The 12252-nt window shown below is 40.5% G+C and overlaps 1 protein-coding gene and 1 long non-coding RNA gene across 7 annotated transcripts in view; one reads left to right on the top strand and one right to left on the bottom strand.

The window, feature by feature from the left end:
* LOC100762786 (gephyrin) overlaps positions 1-5984 on the top strand; it is a 375076-nt gene extending 369092 nt beyond the window's left edge. For all 6 annotated transcript variants that reach the window (XM_035444849.1, XM_027418340.2, XM_027418336.2 and 3 more), the window contains 3 exons: positions 1251-1354; positions 3869-3965; positions 4983-5984. In XM_035444849.1, the coding sequence (XP_035300740.1) occupies positions 1251-1354; positions 3869-3965; positions 4983-5116 (335 nt within the window). In that variant the 3' untranslated portion in view covers positions 5117-5984. The remainder of the gene's footprint in view (positions 1-1250; positions 1355-3868; positions 3966-4982) is intronic.
* On the bottom strand, positions 1348-11190 carry LOC103161595. Its single transcript, XR_003485939.2, has 4 exons — positions 11073-11190; positions 7585-7698; positions 4863-5170; positions 1348-3729 (listed from the first exon to the last, which is right to left on the bottom strand). It is a non-coding gene; the product is annotated as an uncharacterized LOC103161595 (long non-coding RNA).
* Between the last annotated feature and the right edge of the window lie 1062 nt (positions 11191-12252).

The following is a 12252-nucleotide window of genomic DNA, read 5'->3' as shown; positions in this document are numbered from 1 at the left end:
CACACACACACACACACACACACACACACACACACACACACACACACACACACTAAAAACAAATTAAATTAAAAATTAAACCTTTGAGCCAGGTGGTGGTGGTTCACGCCTTTAATCCCAGTACTCAGGAGACAAAGACAAGTGGATCTCTATGAGTTCAAGGCTAGCCTGGTCTACAGTGAGAGTTCCAGGAAAGGCAGGGCTACCCAGACAAACCCTGTCTAGAAAAAACAAAACAAAAAACAAGGTCCTAGTCTAGAGAGGTGGCTCAGCAGTTAAGATCTCTTGCTGCTCTCCCAAAGAACCTGGATGCAGTAGCTAGCACCCTTGTCAGGTGATCCAGTGCCCTGTGATGACCTCCTCTGGTACTTAAAAGCACATAGAATAACATAAATTTAAATTTTAAAAAGACAAAAGATAAAGGAAATTAGTACATGTGAATAAAGAGAACAATCCATGAATAAAATATAATGATTATAAACAGATATGCACCAAAGGTTGATGCACACAGTTTCCTCACAGTTGTAAGGCCCAGAAATCCAAAACTCAAGGTGGCAACAATGCTGCTCTCTGCTGCCTTCTCTGCTCTGCAGTCATCTGCCTGTGAGTCCCATGGCCTTGCCTCTGACATGCATACTTCTGCTGCCTCTTCTGCTTTCTACAAGGACAGTGGTTCTATTCCATTAGGACCTAATCCTGTGTCCTCACTCAGCTTTAGTCAACAAGGCCCTGTTCCTCAGGTACACTGAGCACAGAGCTTTCTTGTGGGAGTTAAAGTTACAGTTCACACCATCTTATTCATCTTAAAGTTTTTACAGCTTGAGTCATTTGGTGTGTCTGAATAAAGATGGCTATGGATAAAGTTCCATGTCTATATTTTAACTTATTAAAATTGAGTTGGTGCTCAGTGTAAAAGTATGTGTGTTTGCCTCTTTGCCCACACAGACGCACACACATGCACATCAAGGTTTCAGTGCAAGGCTCTCAGGAAAGTATAAATGGTTTCTAAAAGCTGAATATCAGACCTCTTTGTGTTTTCATGAAGACCAGAAGGTTCAGTTCTTACCCTCTGTAGATGTGGTTAACCATCCCTCTGTTCTGTCATTCTTCTAGGTTCAGTGTGATTCAGAAGTAGATAAATGATCATTCACTTCTATCACGTCCTGTCATACCTGACTGTATAGACAGATGTAATTGTCTAACACATCTTTACACGGTGTAATATAAATAACTATTTGGTTGACTTTCAGGGAATCCTGTATCAGCTGTGGTCACCTGCAACCTCTTTGTTGTACCTGCACTGAGAAAGATGCAGGGTATCTTGGATCCTCGGCCAACTATCATCAAAGCCAGGGTAATGTTTCCTATTTGGTTTCTAATCACCAGAAACCAAAATGGAAGCCTGATAACAATTACTAACTGCCCAAAATAGATGCCTATAATTTTAGATTTGTTTTCTCATAAATGTATTAATATTCTCTCCTTTGTGATGGAAAGTAGAAGGGAACATTCACTCTTATGTCCCTCAAATATAAAGAGGATGGCTCAGAAGTACTAGCTGCTCTACCAGAGGACCAAGATTCAATTTCCAGCACCCACATGCAGCTCACAACTTTCTGTCACTTAAGTCCTAGGGGATCTGATGCCCTCTTCTGGCCTTCTCCTCAGGCATTGTATATACATGGCATACAGACATACACAGGCAAAGCACTCATACACATAAAAATAAATAAAATGTTTTAAACTTTAAAAGTATTTAAAAGAATCCAGAGAGCAAGTCTTCAAATATCTAGTGGGTCCTAAGAACAAACCAGCAAACAGAAAACAGCCTGTACCACACACTAGACCTGTATGGAGTAAGAGGTGAGATTGTTTCCCCAGTGAAGTCCATTGAGGACAGAAGTTAACCTGCTTGCTTGTATGTGCTGGCTCTTCAAAAAATTCAAGAGGGGCAATCAAAGTACTAAAAGACTGTGGCACTTGAGGAGGAGAAGGCGAATGTGCTGTTTAGAACAGCATTAGTCAGACAAGGGCTAAACACTACAGTAAGAGTCCCTTTCTCTACTACAGATTTAACTTACTGCTCAACCAGTTATACATTTTTCTGTGTTACTAACGATTGACTTTCTTGACATCATAACCTATAGAACCAAGCTATTACTTTTCAAAAGTTTTAAAGTAATTTACCTATGACACAGTTCTATGATTAGTTGACCAAAGGAACATAAAACACAGAAGAGGGGTTGGAGAAATGGCTCTGTGGTTAAGAGCAAGTGGTTGTTCTTCCAGAGGACACAGATTCAATTCCCAGCATTCACATGACAGCTCTAACTGCCTGTACTTCTAGTTTCAGAAGATCTGACACTTTCACACAGACAAAACACGAATGTGCATGAAATAAAAATAAATTATTTTTAAAAATGAAAAAACACAAAAGAAGAAATAGTGATAAAATATTATTCAGGATGCATAGTGTAAAAACATCTAAAATGCCAGCACACACCATTAATTCCAGCACTCAGGAGGCAAAGGCAGGCAGATCTCTGAGTTTAAGGCTGCCTGGTCTACAGAGTGAGTTCCAGGACAGCCAGGGCTACACAGAGAAACCCTGTCTCAAAAAAACAACACAAACAAAGAACACCTAAAACAACTGACAAGATAGCTCAGCAGGTTAAAGGCTCATGCTGCCACGCCTCACAACCTGAGTTCAACCCCTAGGACCCATTTGGTGGGATAAACCTGGCTTCCTGAAAGTTGACCTCTGACCCCAACATGAATGCTGTGGCACTTGCATGTGCACACAGACACATATATGTAAAATAAAAATTTTTTTGAAAATCTAGTCCATCAGCAGTCCTAACACTGATACTGTTAGTACTGGAGATTTGTGAATGAAAGAAGATAAAAGCATCTTATTTCCCTAAAATATCACTTAAAATCACCTGGCCAGGCATAGTGTCCTCCCCTCCCCCAAATGGAGCTTCCTTTCAGTAATCACAGAATTGTAGGCAAAGTAAGAAACAGAGAGATGGAGGGAGAGGAAGGAAGAAGGGGCAGGAAGGCCACCGTGAATGAAAACAAATTATGATCAGATCAAAAAGTCAAAGTCCATACAGATTTACACAGCCAACCCAGTAATGGAGAATTTACTGTATTCACACTTGTAACCTGAGGAAGCAGGAAAAATCCATATTGTTCCAAGAGACACATGCTTATCCAACACTGCAAAGCTTGTAGGAATCCTTACATTTATTTCACTTTAACATCTACCATCTCTTTTTTTAAAATTGGCTGCAAAGCAGCCATATAAGTGGCTCCTGCATTTTAGCACTGGAGACCACACACAGAGAGAAAAACTAAGAGGAAAGCACAAAACAATTTAGGAGCAATAGGAAGCTATGCTACCAGCAAAGAAAATATCAGCAACATAAAAAAGCCTATTCCTTATACACTGAAAATAGTTCTATAAATGGGTAGTTGAATAATGCCTAGCACATATTAAATCGACAGTGAATACTGGTGGATGGTTAGTTATTGAATTTGTTTATTAAATCTACCTCTTTTCCTTTCAATAGTAAAATAATTGCTTCAATTTCTCATTTCATATGTCTAGGATCATTACAACCCATAATAATAGACTTTACCTTTTCCATCTGTCCTTTCCCCCATATGAACACTGACTTCCTAGCATTCTTACTTCTTTACAATAACAGTCAGCCTCTGGACTTTCTGTATTAAAAAACAAGATGGCAATGAGAGAAATAGTAGAATGACAAGGATATTATCTATCCAGGCTCACTATATGCTCTGTAGTCCTGAGAACTGATTAGATAACCAAGTTAAATTTCTTTGCCTCTTTATGCTGTAGTTGTCGTGTGATGTAAAACTGGACCCTCGCCCAGAATACCACCGGTGTATACTGACTTGGCATCACCAAGAACCACTGCCCTGGGCCCAGAGTACAGGTCAGTCATTCATATCTGTACACCCACACAGGGGCCTGTGCACTTCGAAAACAAACCACAGTAACAACTATGTCAATCATGTCTTTTCCTTGGCCATAATGGAATGAATAGTTGTGCACTTCTCTTTTTGAGGGGTTAGATGAAATAAGTTATTCTTAATGTTTCTTTATCTCAATGAGCCATATTTTCTAGATAAGCATTTGAAATATACAAATAGAACTACATATTTTGATTAGTTCAAGCAGCCCTCTGAACATGACTGGTGGTTAGGAAAGACGTGCACAATAGCTGTGTTATCCTGAAATGTGAGGAGAAAACCAAATTTACAGTCTGATCTTTATGGAACCTACTACATCCTAGGTACTGGTAAACTTCAAGGACAAAGCCATGTTGATAATTCAGAGGTCTAACTCTGAAGTTAGAGAGCTTTCAACTTTAAACCTTTGTCCCCAACTTTTCTTGTCATATTTTGCCCAAATTTTGATGCAGTTCCACAAAAACTGTTACCTTTTTTTAAAAAAAAAAAAAGACTCTGTATCAACTGCAAACATCCACTGTGAACAGTGATTCAGTTCATGAGCCTTTGTCATCACAGAGTTCTGCATACAAGCTGGCCACCTGCCTAATTAGCAAGACCCTAGGCAGCGCACCTCAGAGCTTTTGCATCTTGTAAGAGTTCATAAAATGACCATAAAGCACCTAATGGTAGCTGCTATTATTGTTATCCTTAAGTTTCTAAAAGGCTTTATTTTTATACAAATATAAATTCACCCTGAAGTGAGAATTTTTGTGGCATTTTGAATGGCTATAAAGCACTATTTTATTCTTTAAAAAATATCTAACATTTGTTTTTAAAGTTTTGATGAGAAGGTGGAGGATCTAGGACGTGCATTTCACCTGGAAAAGGTGCTGGGAAGACTGGTCATCTCTTCCTTGGAGCCCTGCGCTCCATTTGCTGGCCTCTCCACGTGTAGTTCCTGATGCCTGTGCTGCAGTAATGAGAGTATTTCATTCCAGGTAATCAGATGAGCAGCCGTCTGATGAGCATGCGCAGCGCCAATGGATTATTGATGCTACCTCCAAAGACAGAACAGTACGTGGAACTCCACAAGGGCGAGGTGGTGGATGTCATGGTCATTGGACGGCTATGATGGTCACCAACAGGAGAAAGCTTTGATGCATGTCCACATATCATTGACTGTATCCTGTAATATGCAACGGCACAGCTAGTTTTTCTGATCTGGATAAAAGTTGATCTGTATAGTCAACATCTTGAACTATATTTCAAATGAATTTAAATACCTTTTAAAGAAAAAAAAAACACCTAAGAATAAATCTTAACAGACAACTCTATTCTGATTATATCAAAGCAAAATTTTCCTTTCTTGCAAATTGCTTTGTGTGTTCAATGCTAGGTCTGATAGCGATAGCTTTTAGTAGACAGCGGTAGGTGCCTGCAGAACTTGTGTTTTTCTCATCTTTAAATACAACTACTTATGCTCTTAATCAAGGCTGTCTGCTTATTTATACTAGTGTAGGCAACACTTGGATTTCCCTTCTTAGTATGCTTCATAACTGCTTTACAGAGAGCTTTTGCTTGTTCTTTATCATGTATCTCGTGTTTATGTGCACAGTGCCAAAAGAGGAGTGACTGCGCGGAGGCCCTGCCCTGCCGCAAGAACCATCCCTGCTGAGCACCCAGGGAAGTTCTCACCCTAGCAGCCTCGTGGCACAGTACTCGCAGGCAGTAACTGGATACCTTTTATTTGAACAAACAAACTGGGGGAAAATGCTTCCTTAAGTGCTGACAGCCTTTTTAACCAACACATTTAAAATTGTACAGAACAAAAATAAAATAAAATCAAAGACTGATCTTGTACAGATATTAGTGTTACCAGCATTCATGTGGAAATCAAAAGCAAAAACAAAATAATGTTAAACAACTCTGTACCATAACATTTTCTGTAATGATACTGAAACTTAATGAATAAAAAAAAAATCCTTGGTCATTATTTAAAATGTATTGTGCTGGCCTTGTTATTTAGAAAGAGAAGATAGTTACTCCATACTCCACCCTGACAGAACTCTGCCTCGGTAAAAGAATACTTAAGATAGCTCACAGTACAGAGGCTTACATTGTGGGTTGGTAAAACATTGCATCTTACTGTACTGTTTAAAAAAAAAAAAATAGCATTGGGGTCTGTTAGTAAGTAAGAGAACTTCCCAACTGCTGTTTTTACTGGTGATGGCTGGATAAACAGTAAGCTTAGCTAAAGGAAAGATACTTTATTACTTAGTAGAATATTCTTCTTTTGGGTACCAACTTTGGATATGTACAGCTCTTTGAAAAGAAGGGAAAAAATAAGTTATAAATCAAACCTTCAGATGAGTGCCTGGAATTTTTGTGTTTGTTTTGTTTCTTGTGGCTGGGTCTCACTCTATAGCCCTGGTTGTCCTGGAACAAGATTCACCTGCCTCTGCCAACCAAGTGACGGGATTGAGAGTGTGTGCGACACCACAGCTGATGTTAGAAATTTTTAAATCATGTTTGAAAGAAAACAGAAATGTGGAGGTGTGGTGCCCCTTGGAAACACGCTCTAGGATGGCTCCCCTTCACTTTTTCTTTGGTTTGGTTTGGTTTGGTTTGGTTTGGTTTGGTTTGGTTTGGTTTGGTTTGGTTTGGTTTGGTTTGGTTTGGTTTTTCCAGACAGGGTTTCTCTGTGTAGCCCTGGCAGGCCTAGACCTCTCTCTGTAGATCAGGCTAGCCTCAAACTCAGAGATATGCCTGCTTCTGCCTCCTGAGTACTGGAATTCAATGTGTGTACCACCACTACCTGGCTAGGATGTTTCTTTTAACAAAATCTTCAAGGTATTTTTTCAATTGATATTAACAGGAAGACTATGTTCTGTAGAGTATGCTTAGTAAAATAGACTAAGAAACAAAGTAGCACAGCACAATGGCAAAATGTGTATTATGGTGGAAGCTTCACCCCAACTCCTCTCCCCTATTTCCATCCAAACCCTGCTGCATCTCAGAAAGCCCAGAAAATAGATGGGTATTTTTCTGGTCTCTCTTTCCTGTCTCCTCTCTGGGGGACTGGAAAGCCATCGGGAGCTTTTTCTAATTTGTTTTGATTTGGTCTGATTTGGATTGCTGCATTGGCAAAGAGGCTTATCGGAGTGCAGAAACTTTTCAATGTATACTTTTAATGACATTTTATATTGGGCATTAAAGTAAAATATTCTGTTTTTTTTTCTATGTGTACAGCTGAAGAAAAGAGTTAAAAGGTTCAATGAATACACATAGTTCATCTCAGAAATAAGCACTACTATGTGTGTAGCTACAAAATATACCATACTACTACTCACAGAAACAAATCAAATGACACAACTGCACCTGTACTCCCATCAGGGAGAAAACAAAAGCTATGCAAGGAACTATATTGTGTGTTTCATAATGCATGATAGAGTGTGCAAACTGACAAACACCATACTTAGTCTTAGTTAAAGAGCTCCAGAGCTCGTTCCAAGTCCCCAATCCTTAGAGTTTATGGCATATGGAGGCCCCCATGTGTAGGCCTTACTAAATATGTGCAGTAAAACATCAAGTAGCACTTACTGTATGCCGGGTATTGTTGAAAGCCTTCCTGTTGTCTTTCACAACACCCCTGTGATTCTTATTCCAGATAGAGAGACCAGGGCAGATATGTGTCCATAGTCACACAGCTAGCACCTAAAAGAACAAGGTTCAAAACTGCAACCATGACTCAAGTCCACTGAAATATGGAAACGGGTTGGTATGAGATAGGGGCAAATGGGGGTGTAACATCTAAGACTCAGACTACAGTTCTTGAATACCAAGTGAAAGCATCTGGATTTATTCTAGGGGCAAAGCTGTTAGAGAATCTTGATCAAGGACATATGATATGAACTGAACTTTTAGGTGGAAGGTCCAAGATCTGGTTCAACTAGAGGGAGATAGAAGAGCCCAGTTTGGATGAGATGAGGCACTGCTGGCCAGAGGGGCTGAAGAGGAAGCCAGAGAAAGGAGAAATGAAACCAAGTCTTCAGTCGAAAAATGTTAAACAACTAATGAGAAAATCAGAAAAGTACATTTTGTGGAGGAGCATTTAGAAGTTCTGGTTAGGAGTTCAAAAACATACAGGCTGGATACAACTCCGGAACTCATTCATATAAACCACCCACGAGGATGAATTGACAATAAGTCAGCAGACAGGGCCACAGGGAATTGGAGGAAGACTGGAGTGAAAAATATTTGTAGAAGATATCAGGAGGGAAGCAGCGTCTCTTGAACCAAGACAGAATCTCAAGGGAAGAGAACTGACTGTCAGGTGCAAAAGAAATAACAAAAATGAAGTACCAAGAATATGAATGAAACTGAAAAAAATAGAATACTTATTAACTAAATAGTCATTTATGAGCTGTAAGAACAGAATTTCAAAGTGACATTGAAAACAATAGTCAATAAAAAACAAATTGAATATAAATGCTTTGGAACCTATGTGTGAGAAGACATGATACTTCAAACTGATGACACTGAAAGTGGGTTTTAAGTAAAGAAAAACATCAGCTGTGAACATGTAAAAACCTAACAGGTTTCAAAATGGAGGAAGAAAATGAAAGAAGGGCTGAGTTGAAGGACCCTTGTAGCCAAAACAAACTGGAAAAGAAAAGCTTTTTTTTTTTCAATTAGACAATGGGGAAGATATGACATTTGGACTGGCTACAGGGAAGTTTGAAAGTTATGGAGCAATGAAACAGTTCTGTTTTACTCTGTTTAATCTATTGATCACTGTCATTTAATCTATTCACATTTATTTTACCAAAACTATCTAAGAATTAAGCATATACACCATATTTAACTTTTCTTTTTCCTAGTAATCTAAACTTAAATAAAAGGCTAGATAATACTTTCAGTTTCTTATAGCTGTACAGAAGTTAGCCAGACTTGGGGGCTCTATGCTTTGGTTTTGTAAACCATGGCACACAATGGAAAATAGAACATAAACAGATTGTTTTCCAAGTAAATGTTGTTAAGTAATGTTGCAAGTGGATTCTTTGGATGACTTCCATTCTTTAAATTCTTGGCTAACAAACAAACTTTGCAGCCCGTGATCTTCAAGAAACATTACCAAGGTAAGCGTTCTCACCGTCAGTTATAGAACATAGTGGTCCATGTCCATACAGAATCAAAGCAAACTGCCCTGTTATTCCACTGATGATCATTCTAGAACTAAACAAAATACTGTATTCTAACCTGCTTAGAATTAAGTGTTAGGTTTCAAACCTGGGACAAATGACTGAGGTGCCTATTTAACATACCAAAGTAGACCTGGCCTCCATGTTCTACAGGCAATCCCTCAGTCCCTGCCTGTTACAGGGCCCAGGAGGCTGGCATACCCTGCCCTTTACCCTAAACTGTCCAGTCTAGGGGACCTGCCTAGTCTTCCCTATGTAATTCAGACATTTGGTGCTTCTTTGTACCATTGGGCCTCCTGGCTGCAGCACCTGGTTCCCTCTTTCCCGTCTCCCGGAACCTCCCATTCTCTCCCACATGGCACAGCCAAGCCTGGTCATGTCCACTCTGGACTCTCCCAGATGCCCCTGCCCCTAGCTATGTTCTCCCTCTTATCTTTCTCTCCTCCATACCTAGGAGCAGTCAAGTCCTTTCCTGGCCTTTTTATTTCTTTTTTTCATTTGGTAAGTCTCTTGAGAAATTACATTGCTATAGAGTTCACTGATAAATTAGCCTAAAGCTGAAAGATTTAAAAAAGAATTGCTCAAATCTGGCCTTTTTCTTTGTTTTCCTTTGTTTTGTCCATTTGTTTTTAAAACACAGTCTTCCTGTGTAGCCCTGCCTGGCTGGGAACTTACTATTAGACCAGGCTAGCCTCAGGCTTGAGGTATTGCTCCTGCTTCTTCCTGCCTCTGAGCACTAGGATTACAAGTGTGTGCCACCATACCTGGCTCATGTATGTAATCTTTTATAATAACTCAGTTCATTTAAGAAACATCAGCTAAATTCATATAAGATGTCAAGCTCGTGGTAGGCACCACGGATATGAGAATTAAAGAGACCTTCCTGATAACCTGTAACAAAGGCAAAGTATGAGACAGACAAAAGAATAGACAATGCAGTAGTTGGTTAGAAAAGTGAATGTAGTCCTACATCAGGTTCTGTAGGACAGTCAAGATGCAGACATTTTACAAAAGGCAGAAGCCACAGTTGGTAATCCCGCAGGGAGACAGTAGGAGAGCAAAAACTGTATGTTGGTTACCTGGGAAAGCACAAAAGAAACAGATATCAGAGCTAATGGCAAGAGGAAATAACTACAAAAACTAGAGCTGGGGGTAGCTTCTAAGGGCTTAAGCTGATTAGATCTAGAAACTCAGACCTTAGACGACTCTACAGGGCTCAGTACACCAGGGAGAGAATTTACCACAGCTGCAGGTTTGGACAGTGCAAGAAGTCAGAATAAAATAATATATCACATAGTACAGGCCATTGCCGTTGTCATGGTGACACTGACAGAAGGCAACAGGAAGGAACACGAGTCCCTTCTCCCTCCTACTGATTCCCAAGTTCCTTCTAGTCTAATGTCACCTATTGTGGAGTCTAACAAAACCAGCTGGAGAAAGCAGTGGAGTTTGCAGAGAGCTCCAGCACACCACAGGGAGTAGCCAAGACAGATTTGGAGCTGAGAGGGCCTTGTTCACCTAGTGACAGACAAAGAATTCTCCAGACAGGTGACATTTGAGATTTCTGGAAAATAACATTAAGCCCCACGTGAGAAGGTGGGGGAGGAGAGCTCAGACAGGAAAGGACAAAATGAATACAGCTTCAGGAAGGAAGCCCTCAATGCAAGAGGGATGGGGGAGTATTTTGAAATACAGATCGGCACCACATGGCACTGACTGCCACCACAGTGTGAGGATTTGGGGCTCGTACTCAATCCATCTCCTGCCTGTGGCACCTGAAGACCCTGCCAGTTAAAAGGAAACACCAGCTGAATGCAGGCCTCAAACTGAGCAAAGGTTATTGCAGACAAACCGTGCGTTCTGACCCATGCCTGTTCCTCTACTCACATTTTGTTCCCTGGTTAAAGGCACCAACGCGAACCCTGTATTGCAGAGCTGAAACTTGAGTCATCTTGCTTCTTTCTCAGCCCCCACACCTTCAGTGAGTCACCAAATTCTGATGCTCCTCACAGTTCCCAAATTAACCCCTCCTTTTCTTTCCCTCCACCAGTACCTAGGTCTCAGCTTGCAGAACTGCTCTCCTCAGACCTTCCTTTTACATTGCTATTGGAGTGACCAAACCCCACTACATGTCCCTACATAGACTACCTTTCAGGAAGACCTCTATAGCTGATGACCCCAGGATCCGTTTAGAGCATTCAAAACTCTCTGCAACACTTCCCCAGCTTCAGGGTTTTTCTCTGACACACCAAGCTATTCTGCAAGCAGTTGCTCCCTCAAATCCCAAGTCATTTGATGCCTCCTGCCTTTGTCCAGACTGATTACTCTTTCAATGTTTCTTGTGGGGATTAGAGATGTGTCTCAGTGGCAGAGCCCTTGTCTGCCATGCACAAGGCCCTGGGTTTGCCCTCCTGCACCACAAAAAAGAGAAAATGGGAAAAGCAAAGGGAAATAAGCAAGTTCTAGCTCAGGCATTGCCCTTTCCCGAAAGCATCACACTGAACAAAGTGCCTCTCACCCATGCTCCCCGAGTCCTCCAGGCACCATTCTATGGCTGCATCACATTGAGTCAATCTGTTCATCTTGTAGCCTAGAATGAGTTGGCCCTGTCAGGAGCAGGTGCTCAACCCTAAATTGACCAATGGAACTAGTGATACACAGCTTCTCCAGGAGCCAGGGTCAGAACATAGGAAGAAATTTTCCTGTGCCAAGCTGAGAACACAGTTGAGAGGACTCCAGGCAGAGGAAGGGCAAAGGCAGAGAACTAGGAGGTCATACATCTTTCTTTGACCAGGTGCTTCAAATCCAGACTTATACAGAGTCATAAATACATTTTGTGCATGTTAAAACATTATAGCTATAGGTAAATATTCAAATCATACCATTAAATTATATTTTTCTCTTGATATATTTTAACCTCAAAAAATATGAAAGTAATAACAAAGGACTTCATCCAGCTCCTTCAAAATTAATGTCATCAACAACAAGGAAATCAGATATATGCAAAAAATGATCCAGAACAGGATCATTGGTAAGTGGTGATCATGAAATGAGTAGGCTGTGTGAG

The sequence above is a fragment of the Cricetulus griseus genome, chromosome 5 (genome assembly GCF_003668045.3).
Source record: "Cricetulus griseus strain 17A/GY chromosome 5, alternate assembly CriGri-PICRH-1.0, whole genome shotgun sequence".
In the NCBI taxonomy this organism is placed as follows: Eukaryota; Metazoa; Chordata; class Mammalia; order Rodentia; family Cricetidae; genus Cricetulus; species Cricetulus griseus.
The sequence above is the reverse complement of the archived record's forward strand: the minus strand, read 5'-3'. Positions and strand labels throughout refer to the sequence as shown.